This window comes from Lepisosteus platostomus, chromosome 17 (assembly GCF_059453375.1).
Source record: "Lepisosteus platostomus isolate fLepPlt1 chromosome 17, fLepPlt1.hap1, whole genome shotgun sequence".
Taxonomy (NCBI): Eukaryota; Metazoa; Chordata; class Actinopteri; order Semionotiformes; family Lepisosteidae; genus Lepisosteus; species Lepisosteus platostomus.
This window is the reverse complement of record NC_142627.1, coordinates 16,001,689-16,027,487: the sequence shown is the minus strand read 5'-3', so window position 1 is coordinate 16,027,487 and position 25,799 is coordinate 16,001,689. Positions and strand designations below refer to the sequence as shown.

At 35.6% G+C, this 25,799-nt stretch overlaps 1 protein-coding gene across 4 annotated transcripts in view; it reads left to right on the top strand.

Annotated features, from left to right (window-relative positions):
• wdr27 (WD repeat domain 27) overlaps positions 1–14,384 on the top strand; it is a 76,441-nt gene extending 62,057 nt beyond the window's left edge. For all 4 annotated transcript variants that reach the window (XM_088610037.1, XM_088610036.1, XM_088610035.1 and 1 more), the window contains one exon: positions 14,200–14,384. In XM_088610037.1, coding sequence (XP_088466163.1) covers positions 14,200–14,247 — 48 coding nt within the window. In that variant the 3' untranslated portion in view covers positions 14,248–14,384. The remainder of the gene's footprint in view (positions 1–14,199) is intronic.
• Positions 14,385–25,799: the final 11,415 nt, after the last annotated feature.

Here is a 25,799-nt window from a genome sequence, read left to right as displayed (position 1 = left end):
CTACTTATGAATTATATGTAACTGGGAGTAGCTTGCTTGCATTCTCGTGCCCTGTTTAAAGACATCATTGTGCTGAGTCATGGGTTCATGGCATTGACGCAGGACCCTTGAGGGTTATAAGAAAAGATTTCGCTTGTGACCCAAACTGAATTCACTCACCTCCATAGAGCCTAGAGTACCCTGAACAGATGATTCTCAGTGCACAAAAAAGTTCCATTTGTTCTGCCAAAGTGAAATGTTAGGGGTAAAATATACATTCACTTTCTTGAAAAGTAATCATGCAAATCCAAAGCCAAGCCGAGCAGCAGCTCCAGTCTCAGAAGCAGGAATAACCAGTATGCCTTGTGGCTTGTCTTCCATGAAGAAATTCCAAAACAGAATATGTGATCGTCCAAAAAAAGCTTAAGCAAAGGAAAATGAATTTGTCCCATGTGGAAAACAATAAAAAAAACATTCTGATATTTGTTTTGGAAGATGAATTGTTTCTTGATGAAGAGGCTTTGGATGTGTAATTTGGACATTCATAGCCCAGCCCTCCCATCACAGCTCCATTCAAGTATTTTCTCCTTCTTCTGCGGAAACGTTAGATTCTTATGTCATTTTTTTCCTGTATGGCACTGTGAATTGTGATATTCAGACACTCTTCATTACTCAATGACGATACTTGAGTGTTTACCTCTGGAGTGATGGAGGATGTTTTGTGTTTTAATTATATTTTTCCTTTATTTCATGATCATGCAAGATTCCATTGATCATCCAAGAATCTCATCCAATCATTTTTAAGTTATATGTACTTCCATTATGTACAGAAACTAAACCCAATATTGAATTAAATCTAAATCTTTTTAAATTTCATTTGTTAGTACTGCAATGTTTGCTAATGTTCATAGTTTGGTAGCATCTATGAGCTTGGCTAGTTTGCTAACTATGCCAAAGTCTAAATATAAATTAGGATGCACTAACCCTTTTTTCTGTACCACCTGCAATTGTAAACTTAGTCTTCTATAAAGAAAGTTTATCAAAAGCCTTATGAAAAGCCTTATGACAATCTAGATTACTATATCGGTTACTGTTGGTGCATTTTCAAAGAACATATATGTTAAGCACTACGTACCCATTACAAATCCATGTTTATTTTAAAGTCACTTGAGTGTACACAGTACATTCATAAAAAGAAAAGAAGTCTTCTTCAAGACTGCAATCCTTCTTCCACAAGCAAACCAGAATTAAACAAAACAAATTAAAAGAATAAGCTAAGGCTCCAAACTAAAAGAACAGAAAGGAAACACGCATTGTGTCTGCTGGGTCACATGGGCATGAACTAGTGGTTTTGTTGGTGTGCTGATTCAGGCAGAACAGACTTAAATTTTTCCTTAAGGGATTGGCGGTGTGGTGCCAAGTAATCATAGAGTGACAAACTACAGAGTTTACTCTGTCATGTTATTGCTAACATAACAAAACCAAACCACCTAAAATACTCATGTCCTATTACTTATTATTACTTGATATTTTATCCACTAGCTGATGTAATGTCACTAAATCTACACTAATGATTGTAATTTATTGAGGTTAACGAGGCAATAATTGGAGAGAGTAAAACACACTCTTTTTTATGGTCACATAACTTTAAAACAGCTAAAATACCTCTAACTTCCAATTATGCAATTTAAACAAAACAGGAAATGGCTTCCTCTCTGCTTAGTCATTAAAAAGGCAAGAGTTCAAATTTTAATTTTGTTATATAATATTCCGTTGGGTCATCTGACAAAACCCATTCTTTGACCTTGAAAAGGCTGTTCTTGACCATGCAGTGCCCTGCAGAGCCCTGATTAGAAGCTCTTTGAGCTAACTGCATGTCTCCTGTTGGCCTTGACCATAATTTTACTGCCAGTCAGGCCTCCTCAATAACAGAGGCCCGAAAAATCTCTCCTGCTCTGAGATCAGAAGGGTATGATAGAACTCAAATTAAAAATTCCATGATACTCCTTTGGAAATAATAACACTAAGGTTCAAAGTTTAGGAGATTTACAGGTAAGTTATGTTTTATTTTTATTTCTATTATTTGCAGATCTACATACAGCACATGCTGCATCATCAGCTTCTCTGGGCAAAGTAGCATAGTTACTTAAAAATATTTTATCTTGTCTTTGTTCTTGTTCTTTTTCTACAATGTTTTCACTCAGAGAGCTCCCCTCCTTCATCAGAATTTCAGGAATTAAATGTGTAACATTCATGGGTGGCAGTGGTGTGAACTATTTTAAATAGGTAGGGTTTATAAAAAGATGTCCCTTCTTCATGTGTAAAAGCCACCACAAATATTTATAACTCCTATCACAGACAAGCATATCTGTGTACTGACCAGTTGCTGACCCCTGCTGGGAAGGCAACCCATGGTTCTCCAAACTGGGGAGCCAGGGCACTATCTGAGCTGAACTGTGTTTCCTGAGTTCAGAGACATGGGACAAACTGCACTGGAGGAGCCCAGACACAAAGGGCAGTACTGTGCAACAACAGTGACTACTGGCTTCTCCGGCTTGCCACACTTATAGGCTGCAGCGATGAGGGAGCATTAGAACCTCCCTTTCCAGGTTTAAGAGGAAAAAACAGAAATTGATGTGTGGAAAACAGATGTTAGAGATATACATTTGGATCTAAGTGGAAGTCTCAGCTGGCGTACACCAACAATCCCCAAACAGCTGCGAAGTCTTACAAAAAAGTGTGGAACGTCCTGTGTAAGGAGGGGAGCTGTCCTTTCTGTTCTTCTTTTAAAATTCAACTTCATTTCTGGATTGCAATGCTTAAAAAGAATAAATTTTGAGTAGCTTAATGATGAGTAGCTAGCACTGATTATATTGTAGCAGAATCCTTGAGATTCTCTTTCCTCTGATTCTACACTAACAACAAGTAAACACGTTCACTATCTTTATACTTTTTTATATATATATTTTTAGGTGGATTAGATCAAGGCTAATTTTTACAGGTAAATTGTGATTTGCTATGCCTCTTGTTCTTTGCATATGTGACCGTTAAGTGGATCTGGAATGGTTTTATTTTGTGACATTGTCTAGACAAAAGTTTTGTAATCATCTAAAAGATTAATATTCCAAGCTATCTGGTTTTATAGCTCCATGCAGCATACACTGTAGCTCTGTGATCATACAGTATCTTAGAGACACAGCTGGCAGCATATGATATTCAAATCTCTTGGACGTTTTAGAGTATATCCTCTGTGTTTCATTTTTTGTTCTTAAACAATTAAAAAATCAACAGAATAATCTATAATGACATGCCTTTCAAATGCTGCTATTTGGGCTTGTGACTCTCTAAGGCTGAGCCTGCGTTGAAAGATTTTACTAAGAATTTACTGATACCAGTTTAAGTTTATCTTGAATGGAAGCTGAATTAGAGTGTTTCCTTTGGCTCCCAGTGTAATAATACTATCTTAATTCATGCTGTGAAACTGTCTTCAAGGGAAGTGTTGATTTTATACATTATAATTACTAATGAGATATAATCTGTTTTGTATTTGCCTCTATGCAGTGGGGAGCTGCTTCTAATTATATTTAAGTAGTGTTGATCTAATATTTGGCTTAGTGTTATTTTTTTTGTTTCTCACGCCTTGGCAATCAATCAAAAGTATAAATATAAAAAAGATTTGGGGTTTAAGCAAAATCTTGAAACAATGCCAGTTCTGTTCACAAACCTATAATTCATTCCAATAACATTTTCCTTTGTAGGGTTGAATTGTACAAAGGTACACCGAATTTAATAATTAAGTTATATATAAGAGACTTAAGCATCATACATTCAGTGATCAACATATTAAGAAACAAGTAATAGGTTTATTCCATGCTGAAAAAAAGAAGAAAGAAAATACAACGTTTCGGCCGTGGAGCCTTCTTCAGGTGTGAGCCTATTAAAGGCTCCACGGCCGAAACGTTGTGTTTTCTTTTCTTCTTTTTTTCAGCATGAAATAAACCTATTACTTGTTCCTTTGCAGCCTATGCATGCTGACGCAGCTACCCAACTGAACTACTACAACATATTAAGAATCCTCAATAAATAATTTACTGGGGTTGTGTGAGCAGTAAGATCACCTTGCACAGGAAATGGCATCTACTTCATGAGATTTGGAAAATATTTCCATTACAGTTCCTTTCTTCTTGTAGGATTTTCTGCAGTTGAGTTTGTGATGGAGCTAAAGATGTATGAAATGGAATTTCAGTGGTTCTTCCACTTCTGCCACATTTCAACAGGATTGAGAGGCGGGAATTGCTTATTCAAGGAAGGTGATAGAAGTTTCTCTCATGTTTCTCAGACAAGCACACATTGCATGCTGCTTATTTGTAGCTTTTACTTTGAAAGAATAGCCTATTACATGGTCATCGACTTTAAATCTAGGTATTTTAATATATTTCAGAACTCACTGAGTTAGCTTGCTCTAATTTACCCAATTAAAAACATCTTGGATGATGGGAAAACATCCTGCATTTTTCAAACACTTTCCAAAGCAGATGTGAAAGTGACACTGTCAGTGGTTAAAGTAAAATAGCAGGATTATGAGTAACTAATAATAACATTATAAAAGAAACTGGTTCTCAAAGTCTAAATGATTCTGGTCTACTTCACAAGACACATTAGAAACAGATTAATAGGTTTTATGTTAAAAATGTGGAGTAAGTGATTGCACAAGAAGCCAAAGTCTCTATCCTGATCTTTGATCTTCTGATAAGATTTCCTAGTGCTGCTAGACAGATCTGTCCAAACTTTCCTTTCTGTCTGACACTGGTGTTGCCTGCATAAGCTATTGGTATATTCCTGTATTAAAACCATTTATTTTGTTTTATTATTGGAACATTGCTGTCATTTTTAAATAGCTTTCACGATAATGCAGTACAAACATTTCTCCATGCATTTTCTTCTTAATTATGACTATGCAGGCAAGGTGAACAGCTTACAAGTCAAACCAACACTAATATGTAGGTTTCATTTAGAATTTTTATATTAGCTTGCAGGACAGGCTGTTTTACCACTTAAGAAAATAAGAAAGGTTATAAACAAGAAGAGACCATTAGGACCATCTGGCCTGTTTGGAAGTTATTTGTCCTAGGATCTCTCACATGGCTGGGTAGCTTGATCCATACTGCCACAAGCCTTTGGATCAAGAAGTGCCCCCTATTCTCAGTTTTAAATGCCATTCCACATCATTTCCACTTGTGTCCTCTGGTTTTGTGCTTCACTGGCCATTTTGAAGAAGTACACTGTGTTGCTTTTGTCAAGGTTTTTGAGGATTTTGAATACTTGCACTTCAGGGCTCATTGTAGTCTTCTCTGTCTGAGGTGACAATGTTCAGTTCTTTAAGCCTGTGAGTGTAGGACATTCGCTTAAATCCAGGAAGGCATTTGATTGCTCTTCTCTGGACTGATTTCAGAGCAGCAGTATCTTTTTTGTGGTAACCAAAATTGTTTCCAGTACAACAAACATAATTGCAGCTAATTGTATATAATAGTATAGAAATTATTGTATTTTATTTTTGTATATGAAGACCAATAAATAAAACAAAGCTTACTGTCACTAACAGTGTGTAAGCATAATCCAGTTGCATTTTGTACAGTATTGAAGCAGCATGTGTGGGTCTTTTGTTGACCAATTACTACTTAACCTCCATGTAAGTGGATCTAGTACTTGTGTTATACAGTACAGTATATAAAATATTATTGAAGCTATTCTTGTTTTTAAACAAGTTTTACACTCTTCTTTCAAACTCAGCAATATGAAACAGCTTTTTTCCTTTCCTAAACCCAACTCCATGCACAGTTTCCTTCTCTTGTGTGTCCGTGATCCTGTGACATAAATGTATAGAATTCCTAAAGCAAATGGTTTCTGCATGCATGGGTCTTCTGTTTCACTTCCCGTGTGGTTTTGCTGCCAGGATTGTGTAATATTGATGCCCTAGTCTTTGCACACAATGGAGCACAAGTACTGGCCCACCACCCACAAACACAAACCAGCTCTTTGGAACAGAGTAAAAAGATTATTTGAGGTGACAGGTTTAGCTTGAATTCTGTCTGAAAGAGAAATAAAGTATTTCCCTAGTTTCTTAGAGAAAACCTATATCGGTTAAAGAAACAAAAAGGGCATTGACAAATCACTATTTTTGGTGGTTTTGAGTAAATTTGAGCCACCACATTTCTTACTACTGTTGTCAGCATACATTCTTTTTTTGCCTGGTGGGAATGTAGTACAAGTAGGGAAATGTCAATAGATATTGCCAGTCTGCGTCTTAACCTTTGGTATACCCTGTCTCCAAAGGTAAACAACTTCTTTCTTTAACCTACAGATACCATATTACTGTATCTGTCAGTAAACATTTTTGTAATAACAGTGCAGACAAATACAAGGTTATGAACATGTGGCTGTGTGTCAATGCAGTCAATATGGTTTTCTGGTTTGAGTGTGGTGGAGAAATCGATCAGACCATCTTTTGATTGTTTGTGAAAATGGACACATACAATATGCATGAGACAAGAGACAGATTTAAAATTATTTTTCTGAACATTTGCATGGAAATTAAGTTTACTTAGAATAGTGCTAGGAAAGGCAGCTAGGCAGAGCAGGGAGCTATCGTGTGAAGACTCCTGACAGTGCGTGTTTTCATCGTGATCTCAATGACAGAAGTCTCTGAGTGATAGCCATGCCACCATGAGAGTTTCCTGGCTGGTTTCTGCAAACAGATTTAAATAATTGCTTTTCCTTTGGTACTGTGGTGTTAGATTTCAAATTTAATTGGTGATGGTGGTGCTGGAATGCATTATGAAATAAGAAGGGTGGTTCCTTTGCTTAGAAGACGTTAGTAAAGAGAACGCTGACAGTGTCAGAAAACCATTTGGGTAAAAGTGATGTAGGCTAGGGATAAGTTAAGCTTGATGTATTTTGTGCAGTGAGTTCTGCACTGAACTGATCTTGATGGTCAGATTATGTTAGATGAATGTAACCTCAGTCTTCTTTATTGTTGGAAATATTTCAAATTACAGCTTTGATTTAAAGAGTTTTTGAAACGAAAGCCTTAATCCTTCCCTTCTTACAGTGGGTCCCATTTTTGGAACAGATAGTGAAAGGTTACTTCATGAGCAAAGAATCTCTCATGCCTTGTCCCTGACAGTCCAAAACATTTCTTGAAATGGCTTAGGACAAGCTAAGCAAGTTAGTAATGGGATGAGAAACCTCTCAGAAAAAAAAAAACAGGTTGCATTTGTTGTAGTGCTGTTAACAACAAGGGAGCACTGTCTGGTCTGAAGTTTCCACACGTCAGTGTGGGGACTATTAAAGGTGCCATCCTATGAATGAGAAATTAAACTGATGCCCTGTCTACTTGGTCATTAAGGTCTCACTGCCTTAAAAGTAGGGGTTTTAACACAGATACCTTTTCTGGTTTAAAACAAGCACAATCTGACATCTTTAATTCAAGTTTTTCACTTCTCCACCTGATCTGCCATATAAAAAAGCTACTCATGTCACCCAGGTGAGTGCTACGCTTCAGTGCTGGATTAATTTAGATATGTTGAGGCTTCGGGATACTTTGGGCTAATCATCATCATTAAGAGATCTCAACATTAGTAAAGAGATTAGTGGGTGGATGTTGCACATTGGTGGTGGTGGAGGGGAGTCCCCATTACCTGCTTTGAGTGGAGTGTCCAGAATAGCGCTATATAAGTGTAAGCAATTATTATTATTATTATTATTATTATTATTATTATTATTATTATTATTATTATTATTATTATTATTATTATTATTAAAGGCAATCATGCATCAGATCACTGTTCTTAATCTGTTCCTTTTTTACTGCATTTTGGTATTAATTTCTACTGTAACCATAACTCTTCACCAAGTATTGTTACATAAACATGGAGGTATAAAGTATGTTTAATTCTTATTTCTAATTCAGTATCTCAAAATATTTTGAGGGTGAAGTTTTATTTTTTGGATGCAAAATATAAAACAAGATCCAAATCATGGACATTAATTTTAAAAATAGTATTTTAAGTACCAATTCATGGAACTGCTGTAGTTATTGTACCATAAAAGCATTATATACAGAGCAAGTATGAAAAGAAATTGGCACACTAATTAAGTTCATAACATTTCAAATAATTATTTTTACTGTTGGATTCTGATGAAAAGGGTTTTATAAAGCACACCATTATTTTGATGCGGCAATGGAGCAATAGTTAGCTGTCTAATACTGTTAACATACAACACAAATTTAAGATTAAGGAATTAAAGATGTGTGCTCTGATTAGCTAATAAACAGAAAAATATAGTGTATTGTTAATATGTGAGTCATAAAAAACTCAATGCTTCACTATGCAGAATAAATGAGAAAAAAAAAATTTTTATCCTAGGAAGCCAAACTTACAAATCATGGTAAATACATTTTACCATGTACTGTATGCTGTACTGTAAATTGCTAAGGTTAAATGTGATATAGATATCTATATAGATATATTTATTATTATAAATATTGGAAACTATATTCTGAATTGCAGTTACTAAGAAACTGTATGCTTTACTGATGTTCTGGTATGAACAGTTTTTTTTTTTCAAAATACCTTAAACCAGATGTAGATGTAGAAAGCATGTACAGATCATTTTATTGATGTTGTTCATCTGAGCATGCTACTATAAGCTAAAATTAGTCAAGACTCATTAATGCACTCCTGGTTTTCAAGATATAATAGGTGGCAGCATCATACGGTATCTTAAAGATTTATAACATTACAGCCTTTGTGGCAGCAGGAGCAGAGTTAAGCCGGTAGCTCTGATTTATAGATTCTGGTGCACCTTGCATCACTAAAATATCTCAAGGAGCTATTCTCAGAGCAAATGGCAGACTTGGAATGCTTGATTATACTAAAGCTAGTCAGTATGTGGGGTGGAAGACGAATGGTTGACAGGAAAATGAAGTTTTACAATCTCCATTCAACTGAGTTAAACAACAGAAAGTTGTAAACACCACTGGGAGGTTCATCAATTGAACCCAGTCTTTCAGGGCCCTTTGTGGTCCTGGTATATCTTACATTGAACACAAGCTTCCTTCATGTGTTACAACTCTCTTAACTCTGGATTCATCCGCAAGATCTGTTCTCATGCCTCAAGCAGCTGGTGTGTCTCTTCACGCAACTGTTTAGAGTAACAGAACTGACCTGGTTCTCTTACCCATGGTTTTGGTATCCTTTAAATAAACTTTACAGGAAAATTCAAAGCAAAATTAATTGCTGCATATGAGTCATCTTTAAAACAAACAGTTTTATGCATACATGTTTCTCACCATACTATTTTTCAAATATTTTTTGTCTAAATTGACAAAAACGTACAAACAAAACCACAAATTTCATGAAATAGAAAACATTTAATTTGACTCACACCACAAAATGGGGAAGAGTGTGCTATTATATACTGTAAGTGAATCCTTGTACCAAATAAAATACATCCAGGACCAAGACATGATCACATTTGATGGACTGAAGTATGTTTGTGCAGGTAAAGTACTACATTAAAAATGGATCAAATTGCATAAAAATATGGCCAATATTAGAGTCTGTTTTGCAGCTAGAAGAAAAAATGTATAGATATTTTGCACCATTATAATTGCAATCAAAGAACAGAGACATACTTGTTGAAGCTATTTCCAGTGGTGTATTAAAATTATGCATATTCTGAAATTCTAAGTCATAGGCAAGAAGTATGTCAGAAAGTGGATTAAAATAATTAGGTGCAAGAAATAAAAGTATTCATTTTGAAATATTTTAATATCAGTAGACTTGAAATGGATCTTCTGAAGCAAAGCAATCTGAACAGCCTTCTGGTGTTTCAAATGGGAACATGTACATAGCTCTATGACAGGTGAAGTCAAGATATGCATGTTCCAGGATTACAAATCTTCTCTTGCAGACATTTGAAAAGCACAACAATAAAGGAAACCCCATTCCCTGGGAGGTGAACACATGTAACACAAAGCAGATCAGTGATATACAGGAAAGAACAAAGTAAGCATATTCTGTAGTTAATGTTAAAAAGATAACATAGGCAGACGCAAGAAGACAGAACCACAAAAATGTTAAATTAGTCCATAAGTAAGCACCAATTTGCTAGGCAAAAATGCAGTGTAAGAAATCCAGAACACAGAAATACACTGAATAGGTGAGTAAAACAACAGTTCACACTCTGCTGTGACCCTCATTGCCAGACTAAAAACAAAATACCATTTTGCTTCCATGATTACAATCCTACTTGTCTAACACTAACCTACAAGTCCAAAAGCAGATACCTGTACATCAGTCTGTGGCAGGTTGTCCAATGGAAGAACTGTCATTTCCTCAGGCCTGCTACCGGAGTCTTGCTAAATAGGGCATCTAAGACGTCTGCTCTTAGTGGTGGTGGTGGAGGGGAGTCTCCATTACCTGTAAAGCGCTTTGAGTGGGGTGTCCAGAAAAGCGCTATATAAATGTAAGCAATTATTCATTATTATTATTATTATTATTGCTCTTGTGCACTTAGGTGTAGTCACTAATTGTATAACTCCTAATTATAATGCACATTTTCACATGGGTTTAATTTAAGCTTTTGTTTGTGTATATAACGGTTGGTGTAGATTCACCAAAAGTGAGTCTAGGGAGAGAGGTTTCTCATGGCATTTGGAGAGCTTAATGTGATGATTTTTGTTTTGAAGATTTGTTTTGATTATTAACCAAAAGTTTAATAAAACCCTGAGCCTTTTGTGTTCTGTTTGTTTTGAGGCTGTTTTCATGTGCAAAGGTCCCTGTGCCTAGTCAAGATCTTTCACAAGCTCTTCAGTAATGGTGCTATAATGTATGAGAGTTACAGTAAAGTAGAGCATATTATCTCTGTGCATTTTCATTGAATCAGGACATCTGTGCTTTAAAGAAATCCAAGCAGATGCTGTACAAGGAATTTAAAAAAAAAAGAGCAGCCAGAAAAAAAGATCTAATTCCAACGTCTAGATGTACAGCTGCAGATTCAGTCAGTAAATTGGTCAGCGCTTCCCTCCAGTTCCCCGACAAACCTTTCTGTTTTGACACTTGTGGTGTCAAGTCAAACAGACTGAATTGACCACCCTGGTTGATCTTAATCTTGGCCAGGTAAAGCAGGAAGCTGCAGCCTAAGTTGGCAAAGGGATTTCTACATTGGATCAAAACATTTTTTTTGCACTGTTCCGAGAATAACAGCAGTAAAGCTCTGAAATTCCAATGTTACTGTATGCATCTAAGCTTCTGAGTTGTCAATCAGTGCAGCCAAGGAGGGTAATTTTAAAAGTACGAGACCTGGCCCTCTGTGCTCTGGAGATCCTCTGTGATCTTTCAGTTTTAGGGATAGCCGGGAAATGTAGCCTTTTTTGTAGAATTGTTTGTTAAGAGGCTTACCTCAGGCCAAGAAAGCAGGAGTGAGATCAGTGGCTTTTGACTTCCTCTTCAGCCAGTTAGAATTGAAACAGGGATATTTCCTTTTCTGACAATTTGCCGCTTGCAGTTTTGATGCTGTCACAGTACAGGTGCTGGGTAATTTGGAGAATATCCATCCTTTTGCTTGATTTGTTGGTAGATAACCAAGCAACTACAGTATAACCTTCTCCTCCAACTGCTGAAGTGTGTTTGGATGATCACTAGAATGGCACAGATAGCTTTAACTATAGCAAAGATATTGATTTATTCTCTAAGAGCAGAAAAAAATCCCTCATGGAGCAGAGCTATTAATCACAGAGCTCTGGTAGTTAGCCCACTGAATTTTCACACGTAAGTGCAGTGTCTGCAGTTTTGGCCTTCAAGGTCAGAAACTACTTCCTGCCTTTCTGACTCTTCATTCTGGGTGAGGTGGCACTCAGCTCCATAATTGTTGAGTAATGCTCTTTAGGGGCCTTTATAGTATGGTGTAATTATGAAGACTGCTGTGACCCTAAATTTATCTTAACTTCTTCAACACAACAAAGCCATCTTGGCAGGGAAACAGTGGATATTTCTTTTATTTAAAAATAAATAGTGTTTATTTTTGTAAAAAATATGTTATGTATGTTCTGCCTCATACTGACAGTAGTGACATAATCTATATATCTTACATTTGCATTGATTCCATGGTTCAACAACCTTGTTACTAAAACTTTTCATTTTGTGTAAGTTAAATATACAGACTCTAGAATAAGATGACATGCAATTACATTTTCCATGTCTGTTCAGCTGCTCCAAAGCAGGCCTCGTTCTATTACTGCTCTTAGCTCTGTGTTGACAGGAGACTTAATGAGATAACTGCACTACACACCTTTCAGGCCATTTGTATAGATTATTTTAAAGCCATGTCCATTATTCTCCTTGGAGTCTGTTTAGCAGTGTCTAACAATACTGGAACAGCAATGACAAAAGAAGATTAATATAATGTTATAAATTTGCCACAACTCATCGATTCACCTTAGTATTAGTAATTCTCCATGTCATTTAATTAGCATCTTGGTACCACTGTACATACTGCACCTGTATATCTTCATTATTTGAAGATTAAAACATCAGTTCAATATATTTGGAATATAAAAATGTTATTTAGATTTTTTACATTCTGTGTTATCCAGTGAGTCCTTACTACAAATTTATCCATTCGTTAATTTAGTTTCCTTCTAAATAATTAAGTTAGGAATATGTGCCTTGATACTTTTTTCATTGGAAATAAATAATAATAAAATAAATGTTTTTTTCAGGTGAAGCTGTTCATGTTTCATGTTTTGGGACTGCCCTTTCTTTTTTATATATTTTTCCAAGACTGTTTGTTTTTTGCTTAAAACATTATTATAAAAAGCCAGAATTAGCTAGATGTAATTTGTGCAAATTAATATTTTTCAAAGGGAAATTAAATCCTCCCTACAACAAATGCATACATTTTTGGAAAAACGGTAAAAGCAGTTGGACAGATAAATGATTCATGGAGTGTAAGATGAAGACTGATTATTGTACCTTCGTTTTGTTCCAGTGTTTATCAGAGGAAGGCTGCTGAAAGTTACTAGTTTTTCATCAGCTTCATCTTAACACAGATTTCAGTTACAACATATTTTGAACCACCCCAGCTGATTAGATTCCTTTTCAGTGAAGCAATACTCAAGGAGCTGGCAGAATTTTGAAGACATTTGTAAGACATGTTGTAACAAACGTATAAACAAATACAGATTACCACTCTTGGGATTTACTAATATAGCAAACATGATGTAGATTGAAGATTGAAAGCAATGCAAGATCCCATGGAATATATCAACATCCAAGCATGCACTAAAGGATGAACATTTTGTTTTGTTCATGTTATAAAAAAAATTGGATAAAAAACTGACTATGAAAAACAGTCTCCTTGGAAATAAAACTCAAGAAAATTGAGTTATTAAACATTCAGCTGTACAATGAAGATGAATATTCATCGTAGAGAAAGAGATAATATTCAGTATTGTATTGAGGGTCTTAACCTATTTATGTAAAGGAGATCTGCTGTTCTCTGTGTGTGATGGATATGCCTGTGATGTAGATCAGCTAAAATCAGACTGAAAGAGAAATTGCAAAGCTATTTTTACATTTTGGGGTTAGAAAGAATCAGCATTGATGAGTGCATTTCAAACCACAATAAAAGTAAAATGTACACAGTAATGTGTAAAACCTCCAATTTACATCACAAATAGCTGAAATTTCCAGGTATGCGCAATCGCATTCTGAATTCTGCAATTCAGAATGAGGCCACAAAATGTCTGGTGATGTGAAAAGGCCCTATTGCATTGTAAATAAGTAGGCTTGTGAATACATCTCTTTTAAACTAATAGAAACATTGCTCTCAATGGTTTTGCCGACAAATACTACTTAGTTAACTCTGCATGCAGATCATGTAGAAAATGAAGTGAAATGTCTCCTGCACTGTCTCCTGAACTTATTCGCTCGTACATCAAATTACCTTAGTCATCACAGTGACTTGTGAGCAGGAAATTCTTGCAAACTCTCACTCTCGCCTATGGTGAGAGCAGTGGTTTGCAACAACATTCACAATTTTGTGCCATAAAAACTTTGCAATACTGTCAGTTAATGTATTTTGTTACTGAAATTTAAAGACACTGCAGTTTCCCTTTAAAGAATGATATTAAAATGTTTGTGTCTTCTGTTTCAGCTTTTGACAGCCACCCTTGATGGCAAGCTGCAGCTGTTCAGACCATGAGGTCAACTCAAAGATGAGAGTCGCTGGAACAACATCCCCAGCATCAAACAGGAGTGACATGTTAGCCACCTGACTATAGTACCACATGGCACTGTGGTGCTCTTCAGGGGAAGCTACTGTAAAACATGTAATTCTTAAGGATTAGAACTTTGTGAGTGTATACAGTATAAAATCATAAGGATATCAAACTGTTGCGAAGGATTGCATCCCATTAAAAAAATAAAGATGGAAGTAGAGAAACATTGCATCTCAAGATGCAGAACCTACAGTATTATGTCCTTTATTTGAAGAAGGTATTTTATTTGAATTGTCATTGTTTTTGGCTGGTGCAACAGCTCAGCTCCACATGCTGTGCAGAGCAATGTTCGTATTCTACTGGTACACCCCCTGCTCATATCTGAAGGAGTTCCACTTGTAGAGAATCTGTGAGCACTGCCAGTGACAAGTAGCATTATCTTATCACATTATATTATTTCCTTATACTAACATGACATTTTAATTTCTTTGATGCATGTCATTCACATGGGGTGGGGAAAGCAAATTGAACATTTTATTGGTCTCAGTTGGGAGAGTCCATTTTATAGAGAGTATTACCCATTGAGGAATCAGAATGTTCAAGTTTGATCATAATAGGCAATTGAGGTATTGTGAGAAGGTAATTCTATGTTAGCTACAGACCTGGCAAGGATATGCTGCTACAGATTCATCTGAGATCATTCCCTGCAACTCCCATTTTGCAATAAAAACAGGCCTTTGTTTCGAAGAATGTAGACTGCTGATTTTTGGAAGAGATGTACTATAACCTCATACTTGGCCAAATAACCAAGTGCTGCATATTACATGGTATTAAAATAATGAATTTAAATGTGGGTATTCTTTTTTATTTTGGTCCAGGTTATTATGATAGCAGAGCAGGGGTGAGCTGTTACTACAAAAAACACTGTATACTGAATACATTTACTTAGCAAATACAGTTTGTACAGCATGTCTCTATAGATTTCAATCCAACCTTTTGTTTTGTTGTTGGCCTACACATGGAGATCTTGTTTTTATGAGCCCAGGTTGTTTTAAACAATGGAAAGAGCTGTAAATTAGATGGTCTCTAGAGAGGAAACTAATAACCGTTCACAAATAAAGAAAAGGTACATCAGAAGATGCAGTCTCTGAGACGGGTTGACAACACAGCTGTGTTTCCATCATTCAAAAGATTAGAACATCTGAATATTGCTTCCCAACTGTTTTCTGTTTGTCATAAAAAACACAATACACAAACCATTGATTTGATCTTGTATAGTATATAGATATCTATTAACTTACAGATTCTTTAAACACATTAATTGTAGCACATTTAAAGGGTTCTATGTGTTATTTAACTAGGCTTATGCTTTATGTTTATACTCTCTGATTTAATATTTAACTGTGTTTCTATTAAAACGTTATTTCTATAAAGTGTTATTCATGAGGTATACAGACAGAATTTATAATGAGACTATGTCCATTATTTTATTTCCTTTCATTCCTAAGGGTGAAAGTTAAATTGGTTTAAGATTTAATGGGATAAACGTCCCAGTAGTAGCTCCAGGAAGAAACACTACTGTCATAAGGTTATATATGAAAGATGTTTGGAATGGTATTAAGATTTTTTTTTCTTATTGAACAAATTCTCCAAGCCAAATTCTGACTAGAAAGCAAAAACACCATTACAGTGAACAACACATCTTAGAAAAGCTTAAAGAACAGCTCAAACCTTTCTCAAAAAACAGGCCTATGTCCATGAGCACAAGGGCTGAAATATAAACCCTTAACCCCACCTCTGGCTCCCCCTAATGGGCAGGTCGACTCCATTTCAATGCATTAGAGTCAGTAAACTCACACAAGATGGCTGACAACCGACAAGTAACATGGAGGACAAGGCAAAGCAATGTGTAACGGTACTTGAAGACAGACAAAAAGACAACAACAATTCATAGAATACATTGGTGAATATGAACATGTACAGCATGTGCATGGGTAAGTGTGTGTAACATCTACAGTATGCCAGACATCACAAGAGGTCAGGGGATGAAGACAGGGTTTGTCTTTTTCACACTTAACTAAAATGTTTTTAATATTTGAAAAACCATAATAAATTAACATATTTTGGAACATTATTTAATTTTTTGAACCTACTGTGTATATTATATTAGTAATTATATTTGAATATAAATCTTTAATTACCATAAATACCTGTATTACATTTGTATATATATTTCAAACTTCAATTGGTGGACAATCTTTTTGGCTGCTTTTTAGTATTTTTTATTTCATAATATTCATACATTTTGTTAACTTAGATAGCAGGTGCATTTACAGGTGAATTTACCCTCTGGTAAATGAAGATAAACTGAATTATTTAGCTATATACAGTAGATTTATTTTTTAAGTTTACCATTTGAAGTGGAAATAATTCTGCTTAAACAACAGTGGAGTTCCAAAAATATTACATTGTTGCAAAACATACTTTGAATTCCAGAACTGTTGGTCTGTTTACAGAACTGTAGAACTGTTTACAGAAAATGCATTGGTAGGAATTTACTAATGAAAAACTACCTTAAGTGTTTTGCTACAAAAGAGTGACATTGAAGCTGCGTTTCAAGAGTATTAGTATGCTCTTGGAGTTTTGGGGTTTATAAATCCCATATTTTGATTTTCTTTTTCCAAGGTTTTACAAATGTAACAGCAGAAAAACACCAGAGTAACACCCAGGCCACACACATTCAGACCCAGAAGTAAAATATACAGTAGAAAACACGCATGACATATAATATTCCTGAAAGACTTGCGCCTGAATGTCTGTAAACGGAAAAGGGTTGGCAAGATTAATAAATATAATTTTATGTAGAAAGTAGAATTTAAAAATGATTTTCCTTTTAACAAATCTTCACAAAAGCTGAACATGGCTTGTGTCAACTGTCAGTCCTGGACAGACATGTATTTTCTCACATCTGTTTTTTCAGGTTTGTTTTTTAGCTGATTTAGATAAATAGTTTATTATATTCTAAATGGTATATTTAGAATAGCCGTTTTTTTCACACTTGTTTGTAAACTGTGCTGTTCTTAGAAATGTTTCCATTCTCCATCCTAAATCAGAAAAACAGCTCTTGTTTAATTGCAGGATGATTCATGTGTTTTGAGTTTTGTGTAGATTATTAATATCCCCATATGTTCGGTGGTCATGAACATAGTACTATCCATCCATCAGATGTGCTAAGTGTTCTTGTTAAAATGGGTTACCCTGCTGAGTTTGGAATGAACTAAATTGTTAGCAGGCTTTTCATCATTTAAAACAACGTAAAAAAAGGAATAAATGTTACAAATTTCACAAGGATAAAAAGCTATTTGAATCAATTTGATTTGCCTGGAAGAGTGTAGGACATCATGCTGGGCTTTTTTATTGTTGAATCTTGAGCTCAGATTACTCCATGTATGAATGGGCCAAGGGCAGTGCAAAACCAACTCAAGAAAGTGGCTTACTCTTAGTTACTATTTTATTATATAAATAGTATAGCCAGCAAGTACAAGATATACAGTAAGTGCGTGACTACATGTTAGAAATTAAAGAACCATACAAATATAATGTACTAAGCCATAATCAAAGCAGTTACCTTCATGAACAGGAAATTCAATCTGGTCTTTTTTCCTTCTGAATCAAAAGCATTAAGTGTTTAAGTGAGCTTCAATTGCTCTGGCAGGTTTAATGAACAGATTTGGTGCTTACGCCAGTAACAGCAGGGAGAGTTTATCTGTGATTAATACCAGTGGTCCTTGTTGGGCAGTTACTATGCATTCTGATGATGTTGGAGACCCATTCAGCCACCAGGAAACACAAGTAAAGATCAGCAGTCTTCCAGATTTGGCTATGATAAATCTTCGACATTTCTCCTGGCTTTAGTGTTCCCAGGGCAATTGTCAGTTTACTGGAATCTATAAGGAACAGCATGTTATAAATTAAGCGTGGTTATTTTTGTCTCCTTTTCCTGAGGAATTTTTGACAACTGTGTCTGTCTCATTAAATCATTTAGAAGTCACTGCACTTCAAAGCCAGGCAATTTGCATTCCAAATCAGTCAATGAATTTTTCTACTTCCTCCAAAAAAACCTCCATAAATGATCATATTTTCAGGAATCTTACTAAAAAAGTGATAGCTGTTATGGATGAAGAAATCTGTTTGGTTCATTATTAATAGTACAATAAATAAAATAAACCACATATGTATTTATTTAGAACCTCATTACAAAATCTAACTGTTGTGTTTCTTTCAATGTGTTGCCTAAGGAGTAACAGCACTTCTTAGTAAAGGAATAATAGAGTGAATCCCTTCACTCATGAGGTACATAACTATTGCCACCTGCTTTATAAGTAATTGAATACAAAACAAAATAAAAAAAACAGTTGTTGTTTGGTAGCTACTGAAATTGGAACAAGATTAATTTTCATTAGCTGAACCTGAAGTGTTAGACATGACTAAACTTGTAAGTAGAGATTAACTCCACACTAAAGACTACAAGAAAAAGTACATTTCGGTCATTCAGCCTTCTTTAGAGAGAGATTATGCTCGGATACTAAGCAAAGGAGAACAAAAGATATGCGTGTGCGAAAAAGTGTCCAAATGAATGGAAATCTAATGGACACATTCCAGGACAAGTGAGAAAAGCTGAAATCTGTTAAAGAATGAAGAGGTTTTAACAAGAAACTAGACTATCATTGAGTTGGTGGAAGGTTTTAGGGTAATCTTGGCTTCTGATGTCTTTTTTGTAATAAAAGTCCTGGTAATTCTGTAAAAGGAGGCAGACAGAAATATCTGTTTAATCATGGTTGGGAGACGTGAAATAGGAAACTACCACTTTAGAGAATTTTTTGAGCCTCCCTGCTCAAACTTGTTCCCTAGAACGGTCAGTTAGTTTTCTCAAGCATGGCATTTTCTGCAAGAGATGAAGTGAATGAGTTTGCAGGGTGAACACAATGCTTTCTGTTGAAATGGCCAGAGAGGCTGTGTATTCTACATATTTTGTTGTGCTTTTGGATGTATAGTTACGGGTACAGTACTGTAAATCAACAGCTTTTGTTGCTGATTGGAATACTGGCTTTGGCTGTTTAAGGGACTTTTAGACAAGAATATATGACTAATGATTGTTTCCTTACTCAGTCTGTGATTGTGATGACATGGCAAATGGCAGATGTATTAAATAAATATTTCAATCATGTATTCACTATTGAAGAAATCATATATATTAAATAATTTTAGTATAGAAAAGACAGAACTGTTGCTGAAATTAAAAACATTTAAAATATATCTCCCCAGGGACTGATGGTACCTACACTACCAATCATACTTTAAGAAACATGAAATTCCAGATTTCACTCAAGAACCATTCACTGGACAATTGCTAATGTAGTGTTAATACATAAAAATTTACCAGATAATTACAGCCAGGTAATAAGGTTATGAAAACAACGATTGAAGCTAAACTGGAAAATCTGCTGTATGAAAATAAGATACTGGGGGATAGTCTTGGCTTTAGAAAAGGTAGATCGTATTAGAGCTCTTTAAATAAACTACAGCAGTGATGGATACAAACAGAGTTATGATATGTTGTGTTAAGGCTTTCAGAAAGTTTTTGATACAGTTGTTGAAAAAGGATTAATTCTCAAATCGCAGGCAGTACTCAGTCAATGCATTATGAACATCTGGTTAATGGATAGAAAGCAAACATTTTAAACAAGGGTTGAATGCTTAAAGTGGGTTAATGTAATTAGCAGAATACCACAGCCATCTGTATTAGGATCACTTCTTTGTGTAATCATTTAAGATGCTTTTCTGCAGTCTCTTTGAGTTTTTGCCTGTTCTTAGGATGCTCTGACTACATTTTCTTGATTGAATTTAAATCTTGAGATTGACTAAAATTTTCCACATTTTTCTCCTGACGAATTTCGTGCTTGATTTTGTGATTGTCAATTTGCATGGTGAAACACTGCCCAATAAGCATGGAAGCATTTTATTCTATATAATCAGGCCAAATGTTTCTGTATACCTAAGAATTTGGCTTTCTGCTGCCATCATTAGTTAGTAACATAGTCAGTTAAGATAAATGAGCCAGTTCCAGAGATGGTCATGCATGCCCAGGTCATGACATTACCACCACTTTGCTTCAGAATTTGCTTGAAAGTGCAAAGATGAGCCAGAAGAGGTTTGCAAGAAACTTTTTGTACAGTTGAGATTAAGATACACTTTACAAAGTGAAATAAAGAGGCTGAAGTATGAATGTGAAGAAAGGAACTAAAGATGTTTTGAAGAACAGCACCTCATCGGTGAAGTATGGTTTTGTCATTTGGGGGAATTTTGCATTGCTAACTGTAAATTTTTAGTTTAATCAAAGATGGATAAAGCATATTTAGATGTGTGTTATTATTAAGAAGTAACACAAAATATAATTTGAAAGTAACATTTCCTCTTTTTGCATTCTATGATACAAGAATATCTTCCCTTTCCAAATACCTTGAGCTTCCAAATCTTTCAACTAGTTACTGTTGCTAATTTGCATTTGTTTATAAAGCCTAATAAGCCAAAGCCTTCACAATGTTCTCAATGTAATGCTCTGGAATTAAAAATTAGCGAATTGCTGTCATCATAACAGATAGCTCCAGTGTTTCACTCAACTTGTTTTTGCAAAACACGGCACTTTTGAAAAAGCACAGAAAAAGTAGTTAAGGCCATGTTACAGTTTATTTTAAATTGAGAAAGTATGAGTAATAAAAACAATACTTAAGTAATGTCTATATTGGCCTAGGTTATAATGAAGTGTTCATGCATAGATCACAGCTGTCCTATGTTTTAACCCTCTGTGGAATATCATCCATCCATCCTTAGAATTCTGCCTTTTTCCTGTAAGGGTTAGGGCAACCTGGAGCCTCTTCTGAAAGCCCAGGGTGCTTGATGGGACTACACACAGGAGACACTTGTCACATTGAGCTTCGGTTCATTTCAAATTAAATTTGGTCTTTGTAAGATATCGCAAAGACTGATACTTAGTGTCATCTTTTTAAACATGAGAAACAAATGAGAGAACTTGGTCACTTCAACCATTTAGCTAATTTGGTTTGCAGTAGGTGATTCATTGGAAGATTTCTACAATCTGCATGGCAGGATAACTTTTTAGTTTCCCTGCAAGCCTTTGTGCACAGTAATGTCTTCTGTTCTTGCTCTTAGCTACACATTCCAATAGCTTCCCCTTTTGTCAACTGATTCAGTTTATACTATTAATCTTGAAAATGCACTCAGTGTTAACTTTCTCAGTACCTTTGATACCTATCTGTGCTGGTGCCCTTGCTCAGTAAAGTAAAATAACTAAAATAATAAGTTATTTATATATAGTATTATTATTGAGAATGTAACCAGATAATAAATATGGGATTTTCAGCCTAGTGCTTCACAGCTTGCCTACATTTTGGAGTATAGATCTGAAATCAATATCACCAAATAGCACCTATTTGCACCTACAAAGCAAAAAATGTAATTAGTATTGATAAAATGATGTGAATCTAGAAGAACATGATCATTTATTAAAATTGTAAGCCATCGAAAATATCAGGATTACTAAATGGACTAAATGGCAGGGACTAAATGAAAATTAAAGAGCTCACCTCTGTTTCCTCCCACAGTCCAAAGACATAATGGCAAGTTAATTGGCTTCTGTAAAACTGGCCCCAGTGGGAGTGTGAGTGTGTGTGTTTGTGTTTGTGTCTGTGTGTGCCCTGAGATGGATCAGCATCTTTGTCTTTTGTCAATTGTATCCCTATTTGCATCAGTTACTTGCTGGGTTAGAATCTGGCTCCCCAAGACCCTGTAGTGGATAAAGCAGTTTAGAAAATTAATGGATCATTGATATTATTTGCACTTTTTGTCTTGGGCCTGCAGCATGGATTATGCATTCAGATTTTCCTTTCTTGAGCAGCTCTATAGGCTACAGTTACCAGCAACTCTGTCTACAATGTTACATTTGCCATCCAGGTTGTGCTTAGTTTATCTATTTGCTTTGATGACTCATAACCTGAGATCACTTTCTAACGGCTTTTTGTCTTACCACATCTCCCAAGTACTGCATCTTGCTTTTCTTCACTGCTGCAACAGCTCCTTTCCTGCTTTTGCCTCCGTTAGAACTTGTTTGGAAGATGTTTCACTCAGCAATTTCCTCAATCATTTCATTTCAAATGCTAGTCTTCGTTCCTCTTGTTTTCTGAATGTCCGTGCCTCATAGCTACTGAATATGATGCAACTGGGCAGACGCACAAATTTATCAGTCTGTAAACAGCGATATAATAATAAGAATAATATATAACTAGCTTCTTATCTTAGTGTTGCTGCTTACATCTTCTGTGATGGGCTGGCATCCTGTCCAGGGTGTACCCTACCTTGCGTCCATTGCTTGTTGGAATAGGCTTTGGCTCTCTTGTGAGCCTGTATTGGATAAAGTGATTCTAAAATGGATGGATGCATACGTCTTCCTCTTCTTTGGTCAATCAGCCCTAATGTTTTCGTAACCTGCCTGGGGAGCAAACGAGGTTCGGGGAATAATTTACCCCTGTGACGTCATTAAATTGCAGGAATGTTTTAACGTCAACCAAAATAATGTCACATACATCAGCACCCCACACCCCCACTCTGCTGCGGAATGTTGGAGGAGCGTCCAGCAGTGTGTTTCTTCACTCAGAGTCTTCACCCTCATGGGGCCTGGCTCTCTGCCTCAGGATGCAGGTATGGAATGAGTGTCCTGGGAGGACGGTGAGAGCACTGAAACCATTGCCAAGACCGTCAGTCTAGTTTTAGTAGGGGCCAAATGCATACAGCAGATAATGTAGTATCAAGCACTCCCTATCCTATCCATGGCCATTATATATCTTTTTCAGCCTGTATTTGTGTGTTTATACTTGAATATTCATATATACAGTACATGCATGAGTGTGAAACACTTAATCATCTCCATTAAAAGTTTAGCAGCAGTACTGTATACTATAGTCTACAGAATTGACATCTGAATGTAGTACACTTTAGGTGTGAACGATAGCAGAAAACTAAGATTGGTTTTATGTTTGTGTTTAATATTATTCTCAAGATAAGATCCAAATTGGGTTTGCTGCTGGTATCCAGTCTGGCAATGGATTGATTCCTGTCCTTTTGGTTTGTAACCCATTGCCCAAGGTTTTTCTGTTTTAACATTTGCCAGTGTAAATTATTTCAGCCTCGTCCAATGTGTAAATCCTGTTCTGTAATCAGACAGAACTCAAATAACCACTTTGTCTTTTATAAAGAATTCTTCTAGTAAATCTGCCTGTTTGAGAACAGAGCCCTTTATTGTGGACTGTAAGGTATACAGTAGGTAAGCTGTTATTACATTATTTCATGTGTTTTGGATTCACTGTATTTTTATAATGTGTGCAATAATTAATCACATAATATCTATAATCATGATTTTAAATAATCTCAGCATTTCTGAGTTGTGGCTTCAGCTGCCACTTTCTGGGTCATTTTATAACGAATGATCCCAATGAAGAGACATCGAAGGGAATGAATCACTGATGTAATTGTGCTAGATTATCGGCCAGCCTCTAGTGTTCATGACTTAGTTCCCAAGGTACTATAGCTTGTGACCCAGGCCATAGCAATAAACAAGGATCTTAGTTTGCCATCATGTGCCATATATAACACACCAGCTAAATGGACCTTCTTGGAATAATGGTACATTAGTATTGTCTAATAGTCATGTGAACAATTGTCACTATAACATGGCATTATTCTAGATAAGAGATTAGGGCTGTGGACTCATCAAGTAGGTTGTGAGTGTGAATGCCAGGTAGGGTACTACTATTGCCCTTTTTCGTAAAGTACTTCACTCAGAACGCTCCAGTTAAATGTCTTGCTGTCTAAATGGGTACAGATGTAAGTTGTCTTAGGTAAATGTGTAAACAAATTATTAAATAATCCAGGTTGAATGTTGAATTTTAGAAAATGAAATACATTTTATGTAAATCCTCCCATATGAGTACATTATATATAGAAATATTTTATTTGACATCTTTTCTTAAGCCTTTTCTGTTGCATAAAACAGGTATAAATTGTGAGAAAGTTGAATTTGTTCTCCTGAATTCATGCCTATTTTGAACTTGAATGGTGAACTTTTTGGTGGTCTGTGATCAACATTAATAGCTTTGTACAATTTAACAAATAAAAAACAAAGAAAGTCAACATACTATACTCTTCATTTTCAGCCAAGGCTGTCGGCACCTTTTTCTACTGAGCAACTACCTTTTCTGGGCATATTATTACATAATTAGAACGTAATGACAATGAAAACACCCTTTCATAGAAAACATCAGGGAACAACACCAAATGTTGCACACCAGCTAAATATAAACTGTGCACAGTCTGTTTTATTGGCTGCCTTAAAGGTAGTGATGGATTCAAAAATTAAAAGCAGATGTTATTTCAGTACAAGTAAAGAACAAAACATCTAACACAGTTTTCAACAGAGGACTGCATGTACTGTATGTACCTACAGTAGAGCCCTACTGACAAGATAAGCGCTTAGACCCTTATGTTGTCTAGATTAAATTATGGTGGAAGGAAAAAATACAAATGTCTGAAGTGTAAGAGAATCAGGACCTGAAGATCTTTTAGAATCGCAAAGTCTGGGTCAACATTATATTTCTCTTTATACTCTTGTTCATCTTCCATTTTGAAATCATTTTTAGAGGGTGACAAAGTAGAGCTAAGATTGGTTTCTCAATAGGTTAAAAATGGTCCTTTGTAGTGAAGTCACATTACCAAGGTGTTTCTATGCATAAGCATTTATTTACAGAACAGTGGAGAGCCATCAGCTTTGGCCTGATATTATAAAGACATGGTACATGAACATGAAGGCAGCAATGGGCTACTTTGTACACCCACTGAAGTATAAATTGGGCCCCTGGAATTTTTGCAATGCAAAACATGATCAAGAGCTCCTAAAGAAAAAAGATAAAAGAAATATTGTAAACTTTCTAAAATGAGTCACTAAAGCACGGATATACATGTTACATGTTTTCATATAACTAATTAACACAATGTGTAGGGCAAAATAACACTATACAGTATGTCAAAGCATTATTCTTTCAAAAAATGCTTAGTTCAAAAAGAGTGTAATGATTTGTTTTTCCCACTGTACAGTTTGTTTTACCATAGTCTCTCCTTTATCAGTGAGGAATCTGAGAGAGTATTTTAAAAACACTGGTACAACCCCAAGCGTATTATTCCTAAAACTGCAATTGGAGATTTACAGTCACTTTGATATGTGAATGTAATGGTTCTCATGCATGCGTAATCAGTTGCATGTGAAAATACATTATTCTTTGAAGATTCCTAACTTAGTTTAGGAACCATGAGTGACCCCTGTATTAAAGTAAAGTTTCTCTGAACTTGAAACTAGTAATGGTCTCGTTTCAGACTTCCACAGATCTTCTCTTCAGTTTTCTTTTCGTGT